The sequence below is a fragment of the Pteropus alecto genome, unplaced genomic scaffold (assembly GCF_000325575.1).
Source record: "Pteropus alecto unplaced genomic scaffold, ASM32557v1 scaffold98, whole genome shotgun sequence".
In the NCBI taxonomy this organism is placed as follows: domain Eukaryota; kingdom Metazoa; phylum Chordata; class Mammalia; order Chiroptera; family Pteropodidae; genus Pteropus; species Pteropus alecto.
In genome coordinates this window covers 6089849-6110552 of record NW_006443570.1, presented here as the reverse complement: position 1 = coordinate 6110552, position 20704 = coordinate 6089849, and the positions used below count along the sequence as shown (strand labels likewise).

Sequence of the window (20704 nt, the reverse complement as noted above, 5' to 3'; positions counted from 1 at the left end):
CCACCCCGCCGGGCCCAGCCCCAGTCCCAACCCCAGTCCCAACCCCAGCCGGGCCCGTCCCGTGCGGGTCTAGTGCAGCCCCCTCAGCTTGTGACACCCGGGGCCGCCTGTACGCCCGCCACCATGGAGCTGGAGGACGGTGTGGTGTACCAGGAGGAGCCCGGCGGCTCCGGGGCCGTGATGTCGGAGCGGGTGTCCGGCCTGGCTGGCTCCATTTACCGCGAGTTCGAGCGGCTGATCGGACGCTATGACGAAGAGGTGGTCAAGGAGCTGATGCCACTGGTGGTGGCCGTACTGGAGAACCTGGACTCGGTGTTCGCGCAGGACCAGGAGCACCAGGTGGAGCTGGAGCTGCTGCGGGACGACAACGAGCAGCTCATCACCCAGTACGAGCGGGAGAAGGCGCTGCGCAAGCACGCGGAGGAGGTGAGGGCTGGCGGGTCGGCGGCGAGGGCGGGGGCCGGGTCCCTGGGCGGCCGGGGGTCGCGGCCCGGCCCGAGAGGAGAGGCGCGCCGGCGCCGGGCCTTGTGGGGGCGGGCCTGAGGCCGAGGCTCTCGGACCAGCACGGCTGCCGTGAGGTCCCCAGAACCCCCGGCCGATATTGGAAGCCGAGGCAGGCTAGTGAGTGTCCAGGAAAAGAGTGAGATGGGGGAGGCAAGGCCCGGGGAGGAAGCCACAGCCTGGCATGAGGGCACCTGGGGTTGGCTGAAGGCGGAGATTTTAGGGTGTCTGGCTGCCTTTTGTAGTTTAGGGAAGTTTCCGACCACCGTAGGATAGTCAGATGGCTGTTCAAACTTGTGTGTGTGTGTGTGTGGGGGGGTGCATTTAAATACTTCTGTCCTGGATATGGAACTTCCGCTGGTTCCAGTACCTTTCTAGGGGGTTACTGCTTTGGGAAGTTAGAGATTTCCCTCTTTCGGTCAGTTTTTTCTTGACATTTTAACCCTGTTGAGAAAGAGGTTTTATCTTATGTTTTATGTGCCTTGGTTGACACTTCATCAACATTAAGATGTTGTATAGCAATACTCTGTAAATATAGAGAGTATACAATTTTATTTTATTGTTATCCCACACCAAAGTATTCCTCCATATTAGGTGGTAACCTTGGACAGTTCCCTTTAAAAACCCTCTGTTTGTTTATAAAGAGGACTTGCGGGGGCGGGGTCGAGTTGGTGTAGGTGACTGTTGGCAGCCCTTTTCAGACTGCAATTTCCAGGTGCACTTGGCCGGCTGCTAACGCTAGCTAGCACCTCAGTTCCCGCACCGAGGTCTGTGACCCTTTTGGAGCACTGCAGTGCAAGTCATAGGTCTTTGGCTTTTTGAGACAAAGATTTTTGCTTCCAGGCTATGTTGGCATTATTTCTGTGGAACTATGTAATGCAGGCAAAGTGTTCTATGCATCTTTGTTTTCTAAGTATCTAGCACACCTGGCTAAATACAGGGTGATTGAAGGAAGCTAAATAACTCACTGAAGGAATGGCATGTTATCTTTCAAAAATATTTGAAAAGTTTTTAGGGTGTGAGATTTGTTTAGCAGCTCATTTCCTAACACCAAATAATACCATTATTTAAACTTTGTTATGTCACATATACCTTTGTACCAGGTCAAATAGTTTATTTTCTTTTTTTAACCTTAACTGTAGTTAGGATTTTCAGTTCTGATTTTGTGATCCGTTTGGCTCAAAGGAATATTGCCGAACAAAATTGACTTTATTTAAAGAGCATTTCAAAGCATATTGGGAAGGAGAGGTTGAAAAAGAATCTAAAGATAGGATCACAATTTCCACTAGTTTGTTAGCACTGTTTATGGAACAGAGGTCATGTACTACTACTGAGATGGCATGCCATGCCTTCATGCTTAGACAGGCTCTGTGTGTGGATGTACTTGGATTGGACTGGGGAATTAACCACATACACGCAAGTGAGGAGCAGGCCCTGCATGACCTGTAACCTCAGATAAAAGAAATGCTCCCTCCAGCCTCAAACTCCTGTCCGTCTATGCAAACATGGGCAAAATGCCAGGGTCACAGGCGCCAAGAAAACCATCTGCCACAGGTTGCAGAATTAGAAGATAAAACTAACTGCTGGGCTCTGGATTGTATATTACTCTTTTAAGTAAATGACTTTTTAAAAAATAGGTTATCAAATGACTTGTAATATGTGCTCTTTCAAGCACACGTATAAATTCTTTATTAATGAAACCTTTGGACAAATGGCCTTGACCTGAGAATAAAGAACATTGATGAAATACTAGATGAGCCAACTTCCAGACCGCAAACATAAAACCACCTTGTTATCAGTCTTTATGTAAGGTCATAAATCAAGTATTACCCTCTACCCAGAAATTCATCTCTTTTAGGCCAGTATACAGAAGTGAATTCTGTGTTTAATTTTCTGTGAGTGCTTTGTTTGTGGCCTTTAATATGAAGACTAAGAGTCTGCTATTATAGCAAAAGTGCCTCCGGGTATTTACAGCAAAAGCATTTGAAAGCATGGAGATTATTCTTCACCAGAAACTGTAAAGTAAATTCTGAGCACCTTTGTGGAAATTTAGAAGGATATTTAAATGGTGAGAATGTTTTAGGAGGTGCGAAGTGCTGTAGTCTCTTGCTTGCTGTAATTCTCAGGAAGGAATCAGATATTTAATCTTTATTATAATGATAATACTTAATTTGGGTAACTTTTTTTTTTTGGCTTTTATTTGAATTTTTTGGTGTGGAGTTAGCTTGCTATTTTTCTGAGTCTTTAAAAACAACCTAAAGAAGGGCTAATTTTTGTGACCAGTTTCAAATGCTAATCAAGAAATTTCTCTTTTTGCTCATCACTCTCCCATGGCTCCCTGCTCCAGCCATATATCTATCTTCATAAGTCCTGTCTGATGTTTTTTCCTATGCTGTTCCCTTGGGCTAGAATGCTTTTGTCTCAGAGGTTCACCCTGACTAGCTCCTCACTTTAGGCATAGCTTAAATTTCCCTTCTTCAGGTAGATCTTGCTGGTCTAGTCTATCCAGAGTAAACCCTGTGAATGTATGAACAATTTATTGGTAAATCAGTGATTTTTGAAAGCAAAAATCTGGATAGAAAATGATCTGGAGAGAGATGTCTTGGGAAGAATATGTTGGTGTTTTTCATGTTTTTGTGCAAGTTCTGATTCTTTTAAAAAAGCATAGACATGGTTTACTTGGAGTAAAAAATAAAGTAATATTTCCCTTATAAGTAGGCAAATGAGTTAAAGAACATTTTCTTAGAAATTCAGTTTCAAGTGATTGTGTGGGCTTCATTTCTTATCACATTATTTTCAAAGTGAGAGTTTATTTCACATGATTAGGGTGGAGGGAGAGATTGCACGTAAAATGAAGGTGTACTGTCTTTATACTCTACCTCCTGGTGTGATGGAAGTATAGATGAAGAGAATAGGCTGAAGAGAGAATATATTTGCTGGGAAGATGTTATGATTTGATTTTGTGACTTTTTGCCTAAAAAAATTGGGGTGATTAAATGCAGAGATGAGAGAGATTACTGAGAATTTTCTAATTAACTTTTCTTCAATGAATCAGCACTTAATGCAGTGACAAATTGATGTTTTATATGAAGACTTTAATCAAGTGGTTTTCTTTGGAAGTGTATGAACATGGGAGTGATAAGAGCAGACATTGAATTTGGTGTTCTTTTTATAGATGTTATAGTTCTCATTCATTCATAAAAATATTTTAATTAAAACCATTGAAGCTATTTTGATTCATTTATGAAATAATTTACAATGCAGTTAATGTTATGTCTTTCATAAACACTTAAAAAGGAAAATTTGAATCTTTTCTGTTTTATGTCTCTTTATCAAGAGACAGGAGTGAAGAGTAATTTTGCATATTTATAGCTTTAATTTGTTGTTAGATTACTGAGAACTTAGGAAATTAAAAAGCCAAAGTTCCACTTTTGCTTGACCATTGTTTTTGTCTTCAGCACAGTTGTTATTTAAATTAATAATTATGATAGTTCTTCTTATTTTTAGCCTTAATTTTATCAATTCTAGTGTCCTAAGGAATTGAATTTTACTATTATATAGGTTTTATTTCACTGAAGCGGAGCAACAAGGGAAAGGTAGTTTAGCTATGCACAGATGATCTGTCAGTACAGAAGAACAAATTGCTGGTCTATGAGGTGTTAACATTTATCCCTTACACTTTTGAGCATATGTGTTATTAAAGCTTTCAAACTCCTTTTAAAAGTGAAGTCCCTCTGTGTGTGGTACCTGTTTAGCAGTTTCTTTTCTAGGCAAGGCAACCCTTGGTTGACCTCACAGATTGCAAGGACCTTGTCAGTTTACAATCCCTTATTTTTTATGCCTGCAGCACCTGGTCTTCTGAGGTGGTCTCCCATCCAAGTACTAACCAGGCCTGACCCTGCTTAGCTTCTGAGATCAGACAGGATTGGACTTGTTCAGGATGGCATAGCCATAGACTGTTTAGTGGTTTTTGAAACCAGTATCTTGTGGTATCTTCAGTGAACTAAAGATTTTTGTTTCAAGAATTGACTCAGGTGCTGACTTAATTTCTCTATTGGTTAAGTTAATGCAAGAGTCAGCAGCTTTTTGAACTGTTATATTTTAATTTATTTATTCAAACCTGTTTTAAAATGCTCAGAATGCATATTAGTGCTTTATCAGTCTCTGCATTACCTAAATTATTTTGTACATAAAACTAACACATTTAAAAACACACTTTAAAAAACACATTTTCATACTTGAAAAAATGCTATTTTTTCTTTTTTAAATTAAATTTGTTGGGGCGACATTGGTTAATAAAATTATAGAGGTTTTAAGTGTTCAGTTCTGGAATACATCATCTGTACCTTGCTTTGTGTGTTCACTACCCAAAGTCAAATCTTCCATCACCATATATTTGACCCCCTTTACTAATTTCTACCCCCCACCGTTTTTTCTTGTCAAACTATTTGAATAAGCTACACACGGACCCGAACCAGAGTAGCTATGTCCTTGCCCCTAGTCACTTCCTGCTTCCAGACAGTTCCTGAAATGAACAATCTTTTTATTCTCAAAGTGTGTGCATGTGTTGGTGATCGGGTTATTGCTTTTTGAAATGGTAACCAGTTAACCATTGTTTAGCTCATAAGACAGCTCTTACCCTTGTTTTTACTCCAGAAATTTCTGAATACAGGTATCTAAGTGACAGTCACATTTTTACTTATTTAAAATTACAAAAAAAGGATAACAAAATGGGTAAAGTACCTAAACTGGATCAGGTACTCTAATCAGAAGATGGATTAGTAAGAGTAAGGAGTAAGGACTACTCACTAGATTATTGTGGCATATGACAGTGGTCACTGATCCAATTCGTGCCTAAGTTTGGTTTCCCTTTCTTGGACTCCTTAGCTTACCTTTAACCACATGCTGCATACTTAAATCATAGGGAACCTTTGGTCCCCAGGATAGCTAATATTAGAATCTAGCCAAATATGTTTTTTTTTTTGTTCCATTGACAAATAGCGTCTTGAGTTATTTTAAAAACACCTATTTCTGCTGTGCTCATCAGCACTTATAACGAATATGGCTGTTACCTAAATAATTAGGTTGAGATTAAACATATCGATATAGACCCAATTTAATAATATTATAATATATCTATTCAGAAAGCTGATATTTACAATTACATGTGTGTAAATTCTATATATTTTGAAACCTTGGCCAGTGATATTTAGTTATTAGTTTGAATGCAGGACTGTGTTTTATTCACGTAGGAATTTTAGTGTTTAGTAGTTTGTATAGTAAAGTTTGAACTTAACCATGGGAATTTACATATTAATCAATGTAATAAGTTTCCAATTTTAGGATATAGAATTATTATTAGTAACTTTAAAATACTGCTATTTTTTTTAAGGTCAGTAAACTTTTTCAGTAAATTTTCCCCCTAGCATTTTATTAGGAAGATTTTCAAACATACAGAAAAATTAAAAGTACATTGATCATTTGTAAATCCATTACCTTGATTCAGTAATAGTTTTATTTATTTATCTATATATGTGTATGTCTATGTATATGTGTATGTATGTATGTATAAATATACAACATATATACATATACATATTTTTAAATTGCTGAGTCATTTCAAAGTAAATTGCAGATATGACACTTCACCTTTTAGTACTTAAATTACTGGTCTCATAAAAAATGAGCACATTCTACTACATAACCACAATATTATTCATATTTGAGAATATTTTCTAATATCTAATATTTCATTTGAATAATTTTTTTCCATTTGAATTAATTTTTAAGAGTACAGTATATGTCAGTTGTAGAGGTGAGTAAGGTGTTAATATTTTATAGTGTGAATTAATATCACTCATCTAGAAAGGAAACAATGATTGCAGTTTAGCTACTTTTCTATAAGAAATTTAAATCTGAGATCTATAAAACTAAATTAATTAAAAAATTTAATTTAAAATTATAACATAAAAATATCATGGATTATTTTTCCCTTTATAACTTAGATGCACAGAAATTGGAAAACTGACCTTATGTTTCATGTTTTCTTTAGTAACTTTTAAAAAGAATTCTTATATATTTTCCAGTATATCTTGTTTTTGACTGCTTACTCGCTTTACTAGGGTTATAGAGACACTGAGAAGAATTTTTTTACTTGTAATTTGAGTCCTGCTGATTGGATTCCATACAGAGAATAGGTTTTTTGTGTGTGTGATTGTGGATTCTGTTACTGTACTTTAAAATGTATTTTCACTTGCTCTTCCTGAAGTTATTTTTTAAGGGCTGGGAGGAAACTCCATAATCTCCTAGTTCTGCCCAATCCCATTCACATAGTTAGGTAGAAAGATAAATAGACACATATCTGAACGGAAAGAACAAAAAAATTTTTTTTTTTTTTTTTTTTTGGGCCAGGCACTGTTCTAGGCTCTGGGAATGTAGCCACAAACAAGACAGACAAGGATGGTAGCCTGTGCTTTCTTGGATTTTATATTGTAATAAAGAGTAAACAGACCAGTTAATTACAGATTATGATAGCTACCATGCAGGAAATTAAAAAGATGATATAATAAAGAGTCAAGAGGCAGGCACTTTAGATGGATCAAAAGTTTATAAAAGGGTAAGCTGCCCATGCAGGAAATAATTTATCTCATACGAATAATTATTTAGATCTGAAACTTTAGACATATGTAGTCAGTGTTTCTCCTACTCATTATTCCTGAAAATTCAGAAAAGTAAGTAGTTCTCATAAATGTGTTTCTTCTGTTTCCTGTCTTATTCCTTCTCATACTTGACTTCTTGGCAACATTAGACTTTTGGTCACTCCTTTAAGAAACATTAAGTTTTGGTTGTGACTTTGACATTTCTTGGTTTTCCTTTTAGTTATCTGACTATTCTATGGATTCCTGTTACTCACATTAGCTTTGGTGTTCCTTGTCTTTTTTCTAAGGTCCTCTTTAGTTCTCACTCTGCACACTGCCTAGCTGATATTATCCATTCCCCTGAGTTCAATTGCCATATGTTGACTATTCCAAAATGTGTATCTCATTCATTTAACAGATATTTATTGAGAGTCTACTGTGTGCATGGTACTGTGTTGGGGATACAGTGGTGAGTAAAACACACAAGATGTTTTCCTCATGGAGCTGACTGGCAGCCTATTAAGAACTTAAAGGCCAGATCTCTTTCTGAAGTTTTCAGATCCATATTATTGTTGTTTATTGAACATGAATGTCTCCCATGTCCAAAACTGAACTTATCTCCCAAGCCCGCCCCTCTTGAGGGATACCACTACCAGCCTGACTAGATGTCTGGTCACCATCCTTAACTCTTCTTTTTCCTTCATCCCCATTGCTACTTTATTTTGTTTCCAACTTTTAGATATTTCTGGAATCTCTTTCTTTCTAAATCCATTTCTACTACTCTGATACAAGCCACTCATCTCTTGCCCTGAATCCAAACTCCATAGAGTTGGAACTTTGTGTCTGGTACATAGTAAGTACCCAGTGAATATATCTGAATAAATGAATGGATGATTCAAATTGTCCATAACTGATTTATCTGCTTCCAGTATTGCCAACCTATAAGTGGCCCATCTCACTGTACCCAGGTCTCTCTAAAATTGAAATCTGATCAAATCATTTCCATATTTTAAAGCCTTTAGTGGCTCTGTCTAAAGTACCTAACATACAAGGCCTTGTAATCTGGCAGCTTCTTGTCTTATCAGCTTCATCTTTTCCTTTTTGAGCCATATTGAACACTTTGCATCTGTTTTGTGAAAAGTATTCTCTCCAGGCCTTCTTAAAAACTTCCTCTTTGCTTGGCACTCCCTTTCTCTTCTGTTGCCTGGCTAACATTCTTCTTTCAGATTTAAATTCTGGGATTCCTTTTATGAACACTGAAGTATATCTTCCCACAGCATACTGTCCTTCCCCCTCTCATAGCACTTCCAGTGTTATGTCAAACTAACCTATTGCTTTATTTCCCCCACTAAACTACTGAGATGCAGTAGCTTTTTAATAGATACTATTTGTTGGTTAGTTGGATGAATGGATGAATATGCTAAAGGCCAAATTGCTAAGCCTAACTATGTAAAGTTCTCTTTTGTGCATTCAAGTTATTGTCCTTACTGTTGGTGCCAAGTTATGCTAACACTTGCAAAAAATTCTTCAATAAATCCTTTGACTTTTACATATACAGAAAAACCATGACTTCTTCTTAGTATAGTTATTGCGGACATTTTACGTACATCATCCTATACGTAGTAGATATTCTAGAAATATTTATGCATTTTAAAAATCGAAATATTAAGATCATTGGAACTACCGGCAGAAGTAGTAGGGATTACTTTTGCATTTGCAAAAGTTGGGCTAGGTGATCTTAAAGTCATGTTAGCACCATGATTCTCTGATTATTTTAAACTTAGTAGCAGCTTTTTGTTGTGTTCTTATTCATCTTAGGCACAAATATTTGTTTCTAAGTTACCGTTGAGAAATAAGTGATTGTCTGAATAAATTTTTCATACAAATGAAGGTTAAGTGGCAAAACTTAATTTTCATTATTTGCTTAGAATCTTTTGATAGACATTGCTAATTGGTTACAGCAGTAGTACCCTATAGTAACAAATAAAATGGTTAGTAAAATAGCATTTATATTTGAAGAAACACTCATTCTGAAGAATAGTAAACATTTCTTTCTTGAGCATTGAAATCTATATTGGTTTAGAGCTACTGCCTAGGCTATTACGGTATAAATAATTATTTTAATTATCAAATTTTAATTATCAGATCCTCAATTTGAATTTTCTTTCAGTTACCTGTTACCTTAGCCTTCTTTTGTTGTTACTGCTGCCTGTTCAAAAATGAATACCTTTTAAAAAGTTAACAGATTGTACAGAAATGTGGAATCAAATAAACAGGCTTTTGTAAAATAAGAAGGGTAACTATTTAAAAAGACTATTGTTTGTCTATGATTCTGCTATAAAAATAGTCTACTTGAACTTGTTTGATGTGATTTGGGAAATATTTGACAGAAATTACCCACTCATTTGTGGCTCTATTTAATTTTAACTCTTTTAAAAAATACTTTTATGCTGAGGTAGGAATTAATTTACGTAGTTAATCATCTCTAACCTAGCTGAGGGCCAGGAAGTGAACAACGATTTCTGAATAGCTAAAATGAATGTCTCAATCTCTGTGCAGTAAAGTTCATGATTTTGGCCTATTGAAGAAACAATTAAAGGCAAAGTTTTACCCTTATTTTAAATAAAATAGTTTCTTAGCCCTCTATAGGTTATAAACAGCAAATTAAGAGGGTATGTATTAGAGATAAGTACTAATATGTAACAAATGGCAGGTTCTTTGAATCAAGATACTGAAAATTACAAAAACCAACATAGTGCAGTGGCTGGGGGCAAGCGCAATAGGGTCAGATTACCTTAGTTCATATCCTGGCTCTGTTACTTCCTAGCTATGTAATCGTAGGCAGGTATTTTTTTGTTTTGTTTTGTTTTGTTTTTTAATTTCTTATTATTTTTATGCCTACAACACCTGGTCTTCCTAGGTGGTCTCCCATCCAAGTACTAACCAGGCCCTACCCTGCTTAGCTTCCGAGGTCAGACATCAGGCTTGTTCAGGGTGGTGTGGCTGTAGACCATGGACCATGCTCCACTGGGGTGTGAACCCAGAACCTTCTATGTGTAAAGTAGATGTGCTAACCACTATACTATGGAACCACGTCCTCATGGGCAAATTTCTTAATACGGAGCCTCAGTTTCTTAATTTGCAGATAGGGATAACAATAGTAACAACCTCATAGGATTGTCGTGAACATTATACAAGAAAAATGAGCTTTTCAAAGTTCCAGGCATTTGGCTAATATGTACTAATATGTATCTATATGTCTGATATCTATCTACCTATCTATCCATCTCATTTATTCACTTATAAAACAGATGTTAATTAAACACTTTGTGCCCATGGTAGGGATACAAGAATGAATAGTCCTGGGTCCTGCCCTTAAGGAGCACATAGTCTCGTGGGGAAGGCTAATGTAAATAATTAGGGCAGCCTTAGGTAAACATTCTAAATAAGTACTGTATGTACAAGGTTCTAAAAGCCTAACTCAACTTGAGAGACGGCTTCACAGAGATATAGAGCAAGTGGCATTTAACTGGGTTATGTGTCAGCCAAAGTGTGCAAGGTTTGAAAGTATGTGATCTATTCAGAAAACTACAAAAACATGTCTTTTTTGATATATTTAAGTAGTAAATATTAGTTTTCCGTATGTTCTTTAAAAAATATGCTAGCACTTCTGCTAGCATATTTTAATTATCAGATCCTCAATTTGAATTGAGGTTGAGTATGTAATCACAGTTCAGAATTTGAAGGATGGTGGTGTCAAATTAAGATTTTTATCTTGAATGTGCCACACACTGTGATGCAGTATGGTTGTAATTGTAGTTCACATTTATTCAGAATGATGCTTCTTACCAACAAAAGGCTACATTTTTTTTCCTGATATGTTCTGTTTTGAGGAGGTAGATAGATATGTAGTTCTAGAAACAGTTTTCATTAAAACAAATATGATATAAATGTTTTAGTGCTTCAGTTTTTTTCTTAAAAGTATGGTTATACAAGTATAAAAAGTATGGTTATGGTTCTTAGTGATATTAGTCAACTGATAGTCTTAAATATTGACTTTGAAAATTTTCATCTCAACAGACTGCATTTTAAAAAACTAGAAACTTGATTCTTTTCTTCCTCTGAAAATTTCACTTTATATAGTTGCCACCATATTTTGTTCCTTAAAAGTATTTTTTATTGTGGTAAGGTATACATAATAGAAAACTTATCATTTTAACCATTTTTAAGTTGTTGTGCATTCACGTTGTTGTGCACACATTGCTACCCTCCATTTCCAGAACTTTTTTTTTATCACAAACTGAAGCTTCATACTCATGAAGCAATAACTGCAGTTTTTCCCTTCTTCTAGCCCCTGGAAACCACCATTCTGTTTTCTGTGAATTTGACTATTCGAGGTACCTCATACAAATGGAATCAGACAGTATTTGCCATTTTGTGCCTGACTTATCTCACTTAGCATGTTTTCAGGGCTCATCCATTTTGTAGCATGTATTACAATTTTGTTCCTTTTAAGGCTGAATAATAATCTATCATATGTAGTATATATAAGTTGATGTCCTTTGAAGCACAAAAGTTTTTAATTTTGACGACATCCAATTTATGTATTTTTTTCTTTGCCTGTGCTCTTGGTGAATATATAAGAAACCATTGCCTAATCTGGAGTCACAAAAACACCAATATTTTCTTCTAAGAATGTTATTAATAGGTTTAGCTCTTATATTTAAGTGTTCAATCCGTTCTATTTTTCTTAGAGTCCAAATTAATTCCTTTGCATGTGGATATCTAGTTGTCCTAGCAGCCTTTGTTGATGAGACTATTCTTTCCCCGTTGGCATCCTTGTTGAAAATCAATTGACTATAAATGTGAGGGTTTATTTCTGGATTCTCAATTCTATTCCATTGATCTATATGTCTATCCTATGTCAATACTCCCTGTCACGATTACTATAATTTTGTAATAAGTTTTGAAATTAAGAAATATGTCCTCCAACTTTGTTCTTAATTTTCCATTTTCAAGATTTTTTTGGTTATTCTGGCTCCCTCAAACTTCCAAATGAATATTAGGATTGGCTAGTCAGTTTCTGCAAAGATGCTAGCTGGGATTTTCATAGGAATTTTGTTGAATTTGTAGGTCAATTTGGGGAGTGTTGCCATTTTAACAATGTTCAGTCTCTTGATCCATGTACATGGGATGTCTTTCTATTTAGAGTTTTAATTTTTTTCAACAGTGTTTTGTGGTTTTCAGAGTATCAGTTTTATTTCTAAGTATTTTGTTATTTTTGATGCTATTATTAATTAAATTGTTTTCTTAATTTCATTTTCTGATTGTTCATTTCAAGATATTTAGACATACACTTGATTTTGTATATTGATCTTGTTTCCTGTAACCTTGCAGAACTCATTTATTAGTTCTAATAGGTGTGTGTGTCTGTGTGTTCCTTAAGATTTTAAAATAGTTCTGGTCAAGATAGTAGAGTAGGTATATGCTGTGCTCGCCTCCTCTAACAACCATGTCAAAATTACAACTAAGCTACAGAATAGCCATCACTGGGAGTCACCTGAAGTCTAGCTGAACAGAAGTCCTACAACCGGGGATACACAGAAGAGGCCCTCTCGAGACTGTTAGGAGGGGCCGAGATGCGAAACAGGCTGATTCCACTCCCATGTCAGGCAGTTGAGAATTGGGAGAAATATCTCGGCTGCGGAGGTCCCCCAGAAGAGCGAGGGGTCTTGGCGCCATACCCAGGCTCCCCAGCCCAGGGTTCAGGCGCTGGGAAGAGAAGTTCTCACAACTTCTGGCTGTGAAAAACCAGCATAGATTGTGCCTGAGTGAGGCAGAGGGCTGAAGTTGTTGCAAACTTTCCTCTTAAAGGGTCCACATGCAGACTTAATGCTCATGCACTCACTTGCTCTGAGCTCCAGCACTAGGGCTGCAGCTTGAAAGGTGCCAGGGACATACAGGAAGGAACGGAGTTGTTTGGCCTCAGGGCGAAAGCTGAGGCCCTGGAAGGGCAGCTTTCTCCCCAACAAAGTGCTAGCAGTATCCATTGATCCTTTGTTGAGCCCTCCCCACTCACAGCATGCAGATGCAGATGGCCACCATATCTGAGTCTCCATCAGCTTGATTAACACAGATTGCTCTGCCAAGGGGATTCCCTGAGACCCCATCCCTCCCAACATGAGGGCCCACCCAAGTCACTTCCACTGGATTTTCCATACAAACGGCCTGTCTTGGCTCATGCTCTAGACTTTCTTAAAATCTCTCAAAGGTTCACAAATCCTAAACAAGCAGCATCTGTCCTCTGCATGCCACGTACCTCTTGCTGAGCAGCCCGAAGCCCAGCACTAGTGGCAGCCGGCCTTGGTTTGTGGCTTGGCCTCTCATGGCACTTCCAAGTCCAGTGTGAGTAGTGGCTATTTTTGGACTGCATGGTGGCTCATGCCAGGTGGCCCTGGGAAGGGTATAGGCGGCAGCTGAACTTGGTTTGCAGCAGGTCCCCTCCCAAAAGGTTCTGGCCTGTACCCCTGGTAGCCGGCTTCAGTATGAGACTGAGTGCTACCCAGGGTCACATCTGAGGATAACATACCCAAAGGGCAGACAGGGCAGGCACCAGAACCCTGCTAAAGAGAATCCTGCTCTGTAGGGTCAGCCCTTTCTCAACAACTCCTCCACTGGTCAAGGCCAATCATCACGACCAATCAGTCCAAGAGTCAAGCCCTCCTACTGACAAACAGCAACCAAGGCTCAACTATAACAGGAGGGCACACACAACGCATATAAGGGACACACCCAGAGCACCTGGCTCAGGTGACCAGGGAAGACTGTGCCACTGGGACCTACATCACACCTATATGAGGCCGGGAGACATAGCAGCCTTACCTAATACATAGAAACAAACACAAGTAGGCAGCCAAAATGGGAAGACAAAAAACATGTTCTAAATGAAAGAATAGAACAAAGCTCCAGAAAAATAATTAAACAAAGTAAGGACAAGCAACCTACCAGATACAGAGTTCAAAACACTTGTTATAAGGATGCTCAGTGAACTTCGGGGAAGACGAGATGAACTTGTGAGAACTTTAACAAAGAAATAGAAAACATAAAAGTGGAGGTAGAAAACATAAAAAGGAACCAGTTAGAAATGAAGACTACAATAAGTGAAATGAAGAAAATCTTAGGAGGAATTAACAGTAGATTAGACGAAGTGAAAGATCAAATCAGTGATTAAGAAGATGAGATAGCAGAAAACAGTCAGAACAGCAACAAGAAAAAAGAATTCAAAACAATGAGGATAGTTTAAGGGGCCTCTGGGACATCAAGCGTATCAACATTTGCATCATAGTGGTATCAGAAGGAGAAGGGAGAGAGCAAGAAATTGAAAACGTATTTCAAGAAATAAAGATTGAAAACTTCCCTAACCTGGTGAAGGATATAGACATACAAGCCCAGGAAGCACAGAGTCCCAAACAAAATGAACCCAAAGAGGCCTACTCCAAGACACATCATAATTAAAATGCTAAAGGTTAAAGACAGAGAGAATCTTAAAAGCAGTTACCTACAAGAGAACTCTTATAAGACTGTCAGCTGATTTCTCAGCAGAAACTTTGTAGACCAGAAAGGATTGGCAGGAAATATTCAGTGATGAAAAGCAAAGACCTCCAACCAGGATTTTTCTACCTATCAAAGCTATCATTTTGAATCGAAGGACAGATAAAGAGCTTCCCAGACCAAGAAAAGCCAAAGGAGTTCATCATCACCAAGTCAGTCTTATAGAAAATGTTAGAGGAATTTCTTTAAGAAGTAGTAGAAAGAAAAAGAAAAAAAAGAAAAAAATATATGAATAAAATGGCAATAACTACATATCTATCAAAAATTACTTCAAATGAAAAAGAATTAAATGCCTCAGTCAAAAGATAGGGTAGCTGAATGGATAAGAAAACAAGAGCTATACATATGCTGCCTACAAGGGACTCACTTCAGATCAAAAGACAGACACAGACTGAAAGAAAGTAAAGGGATGAAAAAAGATGTTTTATGAAAATAGAAAGAAACAAAAAGCTGGGATAACCAGACTTATACCAGACAAAATAGACTTTAAAACAAAAGCTATAACAAGAAACAAAGAAGGACCAAGTTATCCTACTTCTGGGTATTTATCTGAAGAAACCCAAAACACTACTTCGAAGGAACGTGTGAATCCATATGTTCTTACAGCATTATTTACAGTAGCCAAGATATGGAAGCATCCTGGGTGTCCATCAATGGATGAATGGATAAAGAAGAGGTGAGATATATATACAATGGAATATCAATGAGCCATAAAAAAGAATGAAATCTTGCTATCTGCAGCAGCATGGATGGTCCTAGAGGGTATTCTGCTGAGTGGAATAAGTCAGAGAAAGACAAATGTCATATGTGAAATCTAGAAAACAGGATAAACAACAGAAACGAGCACATAGATACAGAGAGCATTTTGATGGTTGTCAGATTGGGGGGTAGAAGGATGGGTGAAATGGGAAGGAGTTAAGAGGTACAAGTTGGTAGTTATAGAATAGTCATGGGGATGTAGAGTATAGCATGGGAAATATAATCAGTAGTATTATGATAACTGTGTGGTGTCAGATGGGTACTGGATTTATCGGGGTGATCACGTCATAAGTTATATAAATGTCTAATCAGTATGGTACACCTGAAACTAATATATTGTATGTCAACTATAACTGAAAAAAATAAAAAAATTAATGAAAAATTTTAAATAGACAATATGTCACTTGCAAAGGGAAGTAGTTTTACTTCTTTCTTTCTAATTCGGATGCCTTTTATTTCATTTTCTTGCCTAATTGCCCTGACTAAAACTTCTAGAACAATATTAAATAGAACTGGCATTTTGAATAAAATTTTTGTCTTGTTCCTGATATTAGTGGGAAAGCATTTAGTCTTTAACCATTAAGTATGATGTTAGTTGTGGGGTTTTTGTAGATATTCTTTATCAGGTTGAGGGAGTTCCCTTTTATTCATAGTTTTTAGAGTGTTTTCATTACGAAGGGATGCTGAATTTTGTCAAATGCTTTTTTTGTAATTATGCAGATAAACCAGTGCTGTTCAGATACATTTTTAGGTACTGATGTTTTGCGCTTTTTTTTTTTTTTTTTAACATCTGGAAATATCTACTTTTGACAAGACAAGTTTAATTTTATAACTCAAGTTTTAAGTTTGAGTAATCTAAAATTAATCCTTTAAAAAGGCATATGTGTACACTAGTTGCATATAAGTTATTTCCCTGTATCTTTGCCAACACTTGACACTATTGGAGTTTTGGGTTTCTATTACCAATCTGATATGTATGAAACAACCTCTTGTTTTAATTTCTTTTTCTCCGATCACTAGAGTGGTTGAACGTATTTTCTTGATTCTGCTTTTCTTTTCTGTGAATTGCCTGTTCAGTTTCATTTACTCATAACTTAGCAACAACCTGTGTCTGGCTAGATTCAGATTATTACTTTACAATGGCTTCACAATATTCCCCTATGATCATCAATGGCCGCTAAGACTGTTGGGTGAAAAGGACTGAGGGAAATCTGTAGTTTAAAAGAGACCTAAGAGAGATGTAGCATCCAGATGCAAGGTATGGCTTATGTTTGGATCTTGTCTTCAAAAGCGTTTATGAAAGAAGCAGAAAAATCTGAATGGTGACTAGATAGTCCCTATTGTTTCATTAAGGATTGGGAAATGGTGCTATTCTAACTCAATTAATCCTTTAGCATTTATTAGCAAAATTTTCTTATAGAAGAAAACTTCCCCCTCATCAATTGTTTGGTTACCCTAAGGTATAGTTTGTATAAGAACAGAGTAAGTGCTAGATTCTTCAATTTGCATACTTTTATAATTTCCAAGAGCTCTTTCTTATTCTTATACCCTCTCGCCACCCCTCTTCTTGTTAAAAATAGCATACTGTTCTGGTTTCATGGATGCAATGACTTTTCTTTGGTCTCTGAGTATATTAATTATAGTTTTCATTTGTTCCCTGCTTTGTTTCCTCAGAGTCTGACTTTTTTTTTCTTTTTTTTTTTTTTTTTGATAGTTTTGGTCTCTTTCAGGTTGGAGCTTCAAATGCCAGATAAACCTTAATTATCCCTTCGTGTTTTAAGAGTAAGGCATTAAAAAAGGAGGGCCAGAAACTTTGTGTGCCTGGATGTAGTTTATTGCCTATTGAGAACCCAGATTTCAGTACCCCACCGTCTTTGCTCAGAGACATTTGAGTTTTTCTAAAGAAAGATAGTCTCTTTGGGGATGGGGGGAGTGGAGTGGTGCATAAGCCTAGTTATCATGGGAATCTAGGTGGGCAGGAAGGGAAAGGGGGCTGTCAGTATTGCTGTTTGGCATATAGATTTTCACTTCATTCCTCTCTTTTTGTTTGGCACCTAGCTGTGCCTGGTATCCCCTAGTCTAGAATCTCTCTTACTGAGTTTCTTCAAAAAAACAAACTTCCTGTCTTCTGTGTTGGTGGGCAAGGAGGGCCACCTGGCTGCTCTGTGATGGTGCAGGGGACCTACTAGGGATGATACTAACTGGTGCTTTTAGACTTCCATTCATCCCCACTGTGTTTTCAGCCACACCCTCACCCCAATTCCCTAACTAATTACATAGTTTTCATAATATGGATCTATCATATTTACTTATCCACTATCTATTGATGGATATTTATCTTCCAGTTTTGAACTGTTACTAGTCGCGCTTCAATGAATATCTGTGCATGCCCGTTTATGTATATTCATTTGATTTTTAATAACAGGAAGCTCTTATTACAAAATTTTGTCATATTAAATGCCGCTAATAATTCTATTAAAAGTTATTTATTAGCTTTTAATTATGGAAATATCCAAGCATTAAAGTAGAATAGTATAATGAACTCCCATGTACCCATCATTCAACTTTTAATAGTTATCAACATCAAGCTGATATTGTTCCATCTGTCCCTTGTACTTCCCTTCAGCATTTGCACCATATTTTAAAGTAGATCAAAGCCTACATATCAGCATATCTCTAAAAGGTAGTTTTTAAAAGATCACATTTAAAAGTTACAAATTTTTTCTTAACAACAGTTAATTAGTGTTCACATTTCCCCAATTGTCTCATAAATATAGTTTTATAGTTGGTCATTTCAATCAGAATGGAAACAAGGTGGTCTACATATTTACTCTTGGTCTAATATGTTTCTTAAGTTTCTATTATCTGTAACAGTTCTCCTTTTCTTTCTTTCCCCTTGCTATTTAGTTTTGAAGAAACAGTCATTTGTTTTAGAAAAAGTTTCCACATTTGGCTTTGGAGGTGGGGAGGAACCACATCTCCAGGGCATTGTTTAATATATGGTCTGTCCTCTTATTTTTAAAAGATACTACACTGAAAACCAATTGATTTAACTGAACTTGACTGAATTTAACAATAATTGTTTAACATAATGGAAATATTTTCCTTCCCTCTGCATAGTAAATGAGCAGAGGACAATATCTTGGGTGGGTACTTAGCAATAATTCAGTCTTTTATTTGGTGGTATTTTTTAGACAACTACTGTAGTCAAGAGTTAACTATTTGAAAGGGGTTTTTTCCCCCCTTCTTTTTTTGTCTCTTGCGTCTTTACTCCAATAAGCAACAACCTCTAGGGATCTTTTTTTAAAACCTCGGAACTTGCCTTTTCAGAGTATCCATTTGTTTTCCTTCAGAACAGTGGGGCAGAACAGCCCCTATAAGCCATCTGGACTTGAAACCATTTTGCTTCATCACAAAGCTTATTCTTTTTAGATCCTGACATAAGTCTTTATTGTCTACTGCTTTTTTCTTTTTCTTTTTTTCTTTCTTTCTTTCTTTTTTTTTTTTAAAGACAGTGTGTCCTTGCTCCCAGAAGAGTTCCACCTGAAGTTTCGTCAATGTTGTTGCTGGAGGATAGTTATTGAGAGGGGAGAGGGGTATCTAAGTGAAGAGGTGTTTTTCATACATGCTAAAAAGCCCATTCATGGGCTCTTACCCCTGCCCAGTCCTTTTTAAAGTGTGTATATGTGTGTGGGGGCTGGGGTGGGGGGAGGGAGAGGGAGGCGGGGGGCGAGATAGACAGACACATACACACAGGAGTGGGGGCTGATGGGAGATGTGTGCTCTCTTCAGCCAGTGTACCTGAGGGATTTGGCAGGCTCTCTTGTACTGTGGGGGGGAGTAACCAGAATTTTCCAGATGAAGGATGGTTTCATAATTTGAAAAACTGCCCCTCCTGTCTTGATTTTGATATTGCTCTAACCTCATCATTTGCCAAATGTTATAGAGGATGACCAACCTTATAAAGTTAAGCCACCGACAAGAAGTTAAGTCACATGAAATCAATTATGAATGTCCATAGGCTTCTTATGAACATTTATTTACTTTTTTTTCCTCCTTCAAAATGTCCCTGGCTAGGGTAAAGCGTCCAAAGTCTTATTAACTTTGCATAAAAGTAATGTGTTATATGCAAATTATATTAATAAAAGGAAACCTAATTGTATTGGGAACTCTGTTGTAAATACCTTTAAAATACAGGAAAAAATGAAGTCTGTAAAATGAATCTATTTGTATAGTCTTTCCATAGGCTTTTTGGAATGGATCTGCACTTCTGTATCCTAGTCCTGAAATACATAACTCTTGTATGTTCTGTCATGGTATATAGAATGAATTATATATAATTAAAATGGAATTATCCCTTCACATTGATTTTCCTCTCCCTCAATATCTCATTTCAGAGATTGATTTTGATTAACTACATTTAAAAAAATGACTTATCATTTTTGGTCAGATAAATGGTAATATTAATGCTTGATATGGCAAGCTTTTATGAATTAAGGCTCATGTTTCACTACTAGGCCCCCTTTAAAGAGGTATAGGCCTATAGTTTGTATTTCTTTTCTTCTCTTTATTATTTTAAAATATGTAAATAATCCACATTTATTGTTAAAAACAGTAGCAATTTTGGACTACTTAAGAATAAGGCTATTAAAAAAAGATAAAATCACCTTAAATCCCATCACTGCCAAACAGCCATTACCAGCATTTTAATATATACCTCCAAACCTTTCCTTTTGCTTATCTCTTTATTCCTCCAGTTTATAAAAGTAGGCTTACATTATATATAATGTCTTGTGTCAAAGCCCTTAAAGAATATGTGAAAAAAGTAACACTTTTTTTTATATAACACTATTCATTCATTTTTTAAGGACTTTGATCCACATTGCTAACCTTCAGGTAGTTTGTACCAGTTAAACTCCCAAATAATGAGATACAAATTTTATAAATAAATATTCCATCTGTGCACTCAAATACCTCACAGGTAGCTCACCTTGATATTAAAAATCAATTCTCTTATATTGCCCATACCTCCCCCATCTGTTTATCCTAGATAAGCTACACTACCATCTCACCATTGGTCAAACCACCAGAAATCTAGACTTTTTCTTGACTTTTCCTTTTCTCTTCTCCCTTACATTCATTCAGTCATAACCCTGTTTATTTTACCTACAAAATATTTTGAATTTATCCTCGTC

At 36.8% G+C, this 20704-nt stretch overlaps 1 protein-coding gene and 2 pseudogenes across 2 annotated transcripts in view; 1 reads left to right on the top strand and 2 right to left on the bottom strand.

The window, feature by feature from the left end:
- Positions 1-6: 6 nt before the first annotated feature.
- Positions 7-20704, top strand: part of SPAG9 (sperm associated antigen 9) — a 114390-nt gene continuing 93692 nt past the window's right edge. For both annotated transcript variants that reach the window (XM_006924838.3, XM_006924837.3), the window contains exon 1: positions 7-426. In XM_006924838.3, the coding sequence (XP_006924900.1) occupies positions 124-426 (303 nt within the window). In that variant the 5' untranslated portion in view covers positions 7-123. The remainder of the gene's footprint in view (positions 427-20704) is intronic.
- LOC112473398 lies at positions 4340-4458 on the bottom strand (annotated as a pseudogene).
- Positions 10035-10150, bottom strand: LOC112473291 (annotated as a pseudogene).